At 31.2% G+C, this 5953-nt stretch overlaps 1 protein-coding gene across 1 annotated transcript; it reads right to left on the bottom strand.

Annotated features, from left to right (window-relative positions):
* Window positions 1-533: 533 nt before the first annotated feature.
* On the bottom strand, window positions 534-1618 carry LOC129906824 (uncharacterized). The gene is made up of 2 exons (XM_055982761.1): window positions 988-1618; window positions 534-917 (listed from the first exon to the last, which is right to left on the bottom strand). The coding sequence occupies exons 1-2, from the start codon at window positions 1354-1356 to the stop codon at window positions 570-572; spliced, it is 717 nt and encodes a 238-aa protein (XP_055838736.1). The 5' UTR covers window positions 1357-1618; the 3' UTR covers window positions 534-569.
* Window positions 1619-5953: the final 4335 nt, after the last annotated feature.

Here is a 5953-nt window from a genome sequence, read left to right as displayed (position 1 = left end):
AATAAAAAGATACGAAAACGTTTGTTTAAAACGTAATATCTTGATTATTATTGATCGGATCTTAAAGCTTGAGGTTTTGAAGATTAGGGAAAATCACAGAGTACACTTTATTTTATATTTTTGAAATAGTAAATAAGTTTGGTGCCATTATGCATTGAGAAATCGGTATTAAAGATAATGAATTAGTATTACAATGATTTCCAATATTTTATTTTTCAAAAAATTAATTTTTCACTCTTAAACTTTATGTTTTATTAAGGTTACAAGTTCAAGAATTACTGGGAAATTTCTTGTCTTTTGCATCTAGAAATTTCCTTTCCAAAAGGTGGCGCTGTATACATCCCCTCCAGTGGGATATTTTTGGGATATTCAGCATTCAAGGGAAATTCCAACGGTTCATATTTATTAAAGGAGCGTTCAGATGTTTATATTCGCAGTAGTAGGAAGTGTGTTCAGACATTTATCTTAAAAGTAATTCAGTAATTCATCGTTACAATATAATAATATTTTATTTAATTTAATTATATATATAAAAATGTATGTAGGTATCAAAAAGATTAATAAAATAATCAATCATTTTCATCATCTGAATAAGGAGATCTTTTAAAAATTGGTGTCGATATTGATGCTGTTGCTTGACATGGTGCTGGCTGTTGTACCATATTAAGCGTTAGTTGATCTAACTGACCCAAAATTAAGATATCTTCGATAGCCTTTTTCGCACAAATTTGTTGCCAATTTGAAAGTTTTCGATAAGATGCTGCCCAACTTTTACCATAAATATCTGCTTCATCCTGGGGTACATCTTCTTTTCTTGGACCCATTACATTTTCTATAGCAACCCGCAGATGTTCGTTTTCTTCACTTCCAAGATACGTTTCACTTTTAATTTTTTTCCTTTGAGGTTCTATTTCTTCCTAGATTTAAATGAAAATAAATTAGAAAATAGTCACATTTATGGAGTTATTTTATTTAAATCAAACTTACTCTTGAAAGTTCATTATGATAAAGTAATTCCATGGGTGATAATTCGTTTGTTTGTTGCACATGGTCTGCCAAAAAATGTAACTGATCAAAGTACCATAAACTTGGTACATGATGTATCTCACTTGAACGAACTTTTTTCAGTTCTCTTCTGTAACACGATTTAATGCCAAGAACTTTTTTCTTCACATCATCCAACGATGCATTTGGATCGATTGCTTTGTAATTTTCTAAAAGTATATCCCATGATTGTTTTTTTAACTCCTTGTCCTTAAAAACCATATCATCTCTTAATTTCCATAAAGATGGTAAATTTTCAAAGCAATTAAAAAAGTCATTCCATAGTGCGTTGTTGGGAATTATACTGGACATAATGTTGATGTGCCGCAGGTCTGCTTCGTAACAGATTCAAATTCAAACTAAAATAAAGCGGTTAGTTCAATAAACTACCCCGCAGATACTCGAACTTGGTTCGACAGACTCGTAGCCACACCCTCGAACATTGTAAAATATACAAAACTTCAAAGTTATTTTGAATATTTTCTGTGTTTTGGTTTAGTCGAACCATTTATATTGGTTCTCGAACAAGTTCGCTCCCAATGCAACCCTTTTAAGAATTGCCCTTGCCCGTATGCCTGTTCACTGCTCGTTTTTTTACTGTTGGTTCAGTTCAACCACCGGTCACCACAACTGTTTGCTGCCTAGTGCCTTGCTGGGAACGAGTTACGAGTACAAGATACGAGTGTAGGTATATTTTTCATGTTAGTAGATATATCTCTTTTTAATTATCTAAGCGAAATCTATTGATGGAAGACTGTTCTTTTGTCGTCCTCGTTCTCGTCATTCGTCATATGTAAGTAAAAATGTACGTACCAGCGTTGCCACAAAGTGCCCGATCGGGCCATTTGGCCCCTATTTTATGTTTTGGCCCTTTGCCCACGAATCCAAATTTTAGTAGATTTATCTTCATATCGTGCTTAGTAATATAATTATAATAATTTTTATCAAAAAAAAAAACAAAACCGACTTCCATGGATCAAAACTGGGTTTTATGGTTTTTCTTATAGTTTCTATATAGCAATAATAATTAAAATGGGATCACACTACAGACACCTCCTTTCCAATACAAAAATAATTATCAAAATTGGTTCACTTAGTCCAAAGTTATGAGGTAACAAACATAAAAAAAAAACAGACGAATTGAATACCTCCTCCTTTTTGGAAGTCAGTAAAAAGGCATTAAACAAATAAAAAAGAATAAATACAATTTTTAATAAATTGTAATTTAATGTCTTAAGGAAAAAATTGTTAGTAAAATATTTGGCCCACACTTTTGCCAAATGGCCCTCAAAAAATTTCGAAGTGTCCCTCTCTGCTTTTTTCTTCGCGGCAACGATGGTACGTACATGGACATTTTATGTCCCGAACCAGCACCTCTCCTAGTCGGCAGGTAGTAGCGTCGCATGTCAGGATCAGCTCGTCGACCGACGACGCTCCGTGGCGTGAATGTGACATTTAAATTTTTTGTAAAGAAACATAAATCTAAACAAATATTTCTCTTTTATTTATGTACCTACTAAAAATACAGTATTAAAAATACAGGATAAAATGAAGTACCTACATTCATCATTTTGCACGATTTACGAGTTTTTTCTGAAAACAGAAGTTTTAAAGGACGTTTTTTTTATAAACAAAAAAAAAGGGCAGACATTTTTCATTTTATTACTAAATACTCCAGTCAAAGCGTCATTTGACCTTGCGCAGAGAGGCACTGTCAGTTTTTATTTCATGGATCGATAGGGGTATATTTATTAAAAGGCTTAAACCCAATTTCTCACCACCTGATCATTCTTTTTAGCGGAGTTATTCGCAAAAATACATTTTTTGGGATATTTTACTTCTAAGCTAATATCTTTGCTCCAGATTGTCGTAGACCAAAAAATAAACATACATTCTCTTCCTTATAATATTTTCTATCGTTGTATGTAATTTCATTGTATTTGAGTGAGTAAATACAAAATGGCAGCCATTTAAAGTCAAATTCTTGCTGTTAAAAAACACATTTTTGTCATTATTTCGAAAAAAGGTTATTTCATGATTGACATTTTTCTAATTTATTTTGTAGCCCTATTCATGTCCTGCATTTTACGGAAAAAATCAGCTCTTTATCACCAAAGATGGCCGAGCAATTGATAAATGAACGAATGCAAAACCGGTGCGAAAACACCCAAAAATATCGTTTTTTGGGAATAACTCGGCTTCAGAGTGTCTTACGACAAAAAATAAAGCTATTAATTGTTCGTTACAACATTTTCTATCGATTTGGTGCACATTATTTTTGTTGAAACAAATAAAAAATAAGTTATATTAAGTCAAAGACGTTTTTTTGTTTAGCAAACTTTTGCCTTATTATTTTATAAACAGTGCAAGTATTGGCTAACAAAATAAAATACTGTTGTAGCCCTTTAAATTATCTGCAATTTAAAAAAAAAAATTAGCTCTCTACGACCCACACGAGCCGAGTTATTATAATTTTAAGAAAGCATCATTCCGTAAGAAAATTTAAAAAAATTTCCCTTGTTTATAAGTCGAATAATAGTTCTCAGTGAGAGGGGTTGTTTTCATTGTTTCTTGTTATAAGAGGATTTGTCTCATGTTTTTCGTTGGGCATTTGGAACTTTTAAAAAAAAAATTAATTTCTCGGCTCGTGTGGGTCGTAGAGAGCTTATTTTTTTTTTTAAATTGTAGATAATTTAAAGGGCTACAACAGTATTTTATTTTGTTAGCCAATACTTGCACTGTTTATAAAATAATAAGGCAAAAGTTTGCTAAACAAAAAAACGTCTTTGACTTAATATAACTTATTTTTTATTTGTTTCAACAAAAATAATGTGCACCAAATCGATAGAAAATGTTGTAACGAACAATTAATAGCTTTATTTTTTGTCGTAAGACACTCTGAAGCCGAGTTATTCCCAAAAAACGATATTTTTGGGTGTTTTCGCACCGGTTTTGCATTCGTTCATTTATCAATTGCTCGGCCATCTTTGGTGATAAAGAGCTGATTTTTTCCGTAAAATGCAGGACATGAATAGGGCTACAAAATAAATTAGAAAAATGTCAATCATGAAATAACCTTTTTTCGAAATAATGACAAAAATGTGTTTTTTAACAGCAAGAATTTGACTTTAAATGGCTGCCATTTTGTATTTACTCACTCAAATACAATGAAATTACATACAACGATAGAAAATATTATAAGGAAGAGAATGTATGTTTATTTTTTGGTCTACGACAATCTGGAGCAAAGATATTAGCTTAGAAGTAAAATATCCCAAAAAATGTATTTTTGCGAATAACTCCGCTAAAAAGAATGATCAGGTGGTGAGAAATTGGGTTTAAGCCTTTTAAATATACCCCTATCGATCCATGAAATAAAAACTGACAGTGCCTCTCTGCGCAAGGTGAGGCCCTTTTTTCCGACGCTTTGACTGGAGTATAAAAACGGAAAATAATTTTTTAAAACTTTTAAAACAAGAAACGACAAATTAAGTAGTTAAACCTTAAAAACAATTAAATAGCTAATAATTAATTTTTATTTTTTTTTGCGCTACAAAATTTCCTTAACATTTTTGAGATTTTTAAAAATTCAAAAAAAAATTTCAATTGTAGGAGCAAATAAAATGCACGACTGGGGTCGTACGTACTTGCGCTTGCAGTTCAAAGCACTTTTATGTTAGTCTACTTGTAGATTTAAAAAGCTGGATCTTAATTTTTTAAAAATTGATATTGGGGAAGAGCCGACATTTAGGGCAAAATTTTGTTAAATGAAAAAAAATTTTTTTTTTATTTGACTTTTTTGAGAAAAAATAAAAATGCAGTTTTATTGCCATTGCTTTAAATATTACGTTTACAAAGTTTAATCAAAATCGTTAGAGCCGTTTTCGAGAAATTCGTTATATCGTATTTTTTCGTAAGGGAGGTATACGTTCTAAACGAGATATAAAAAAACAAAAAAAAACCAACTTTCAGAATTCCATAAAAATCATCTGTACCAAATTTGAAGAAAATCCATCCACCCGTTTAGGCTGTGGAAATGTGTACAGATGGACGCACAACCGCACAGAAGGACAGACGCACGGACGGAATTGCGGGACCCATTTTTTCGGAATTCTCCATCATCGTAATGTTGGTTTTGATTAAAACCTAAATTTTTTTTTCGACACGAAACCAATACTTGCCCTATAGAGCAAGTAAAAATATTTTTCATCTACCTATGTACATACAAACCAGAGGATTATAAAAAATCATTTTTACTTGCGATATATGTAGGTACTATATATCAAGTTATGCATTCTTACAAAAAAAAAGTTGAGATAATATTTTCCACGATATTACGATGGTAGAGAATGCCAAAAAAGTGGGTCCCGGAAGTCCGTCTGTCTGTCTGTATAAGGAGCTACAGCCTAAACGGATGGATGACCGATTGACTTCAAATTTGGTATGTAGCACTTTTTTGAAGACTCTCCAGAGGCCCTGAGGGGTTTTGGAATTAATGTTTTTGGACCAAAATTAACGGTACTTGTCATATACCGATTTTAGTAAAGTTGAAATTGCTCAAAGTAAGTTGTAAGTTTTAAGACAAGGGTTATTTTTTTTTTAAATTATTATTAACGGTACCTGCCATAGAACCGTTTTTTTTTTTTTCAAATCAAATTTTTTTCAAATTATCTCCGAAACTGCTTCTTCGATTTAAACGAAATTTTTTGCGAAGAAGCATTTGTATAATTTAAATATAAACCAAAAATAATAATAATAAAAAAAATAGTTTTTGGATTTAAAAAAAAAAAATTTTTTGAAAAATAAAATTTTCGAAAACGGGACATAGAATTTTTTCAAATTTTGTTTTAGATGTTGATTATTGATTTCTACAAAATGGCATACCAATTTTATTTTAAAACTTTTTTTT

The sequence above is a fragment of the Episyrphus balteatus genome, chromosome 1 (genome assembly GCF_945859705.1).
Source record: "Episyrphus balteatus chromosome 1, idEpiBalt1.1, whole genome shotgun sequence".
In the NCBI taxonomy this organism is placed as follows: Eukaryota; Metazoa; Arthropoda; class Insecta; order Diptera; family Syrphidae; genus Episyrphus; species Episyrphus balteatus.
The sequence above is the reverse complement of the archived record's forward strand: the minus strand, read 5'-3'. Positions and strand labels throughout refer to the sequence as shown.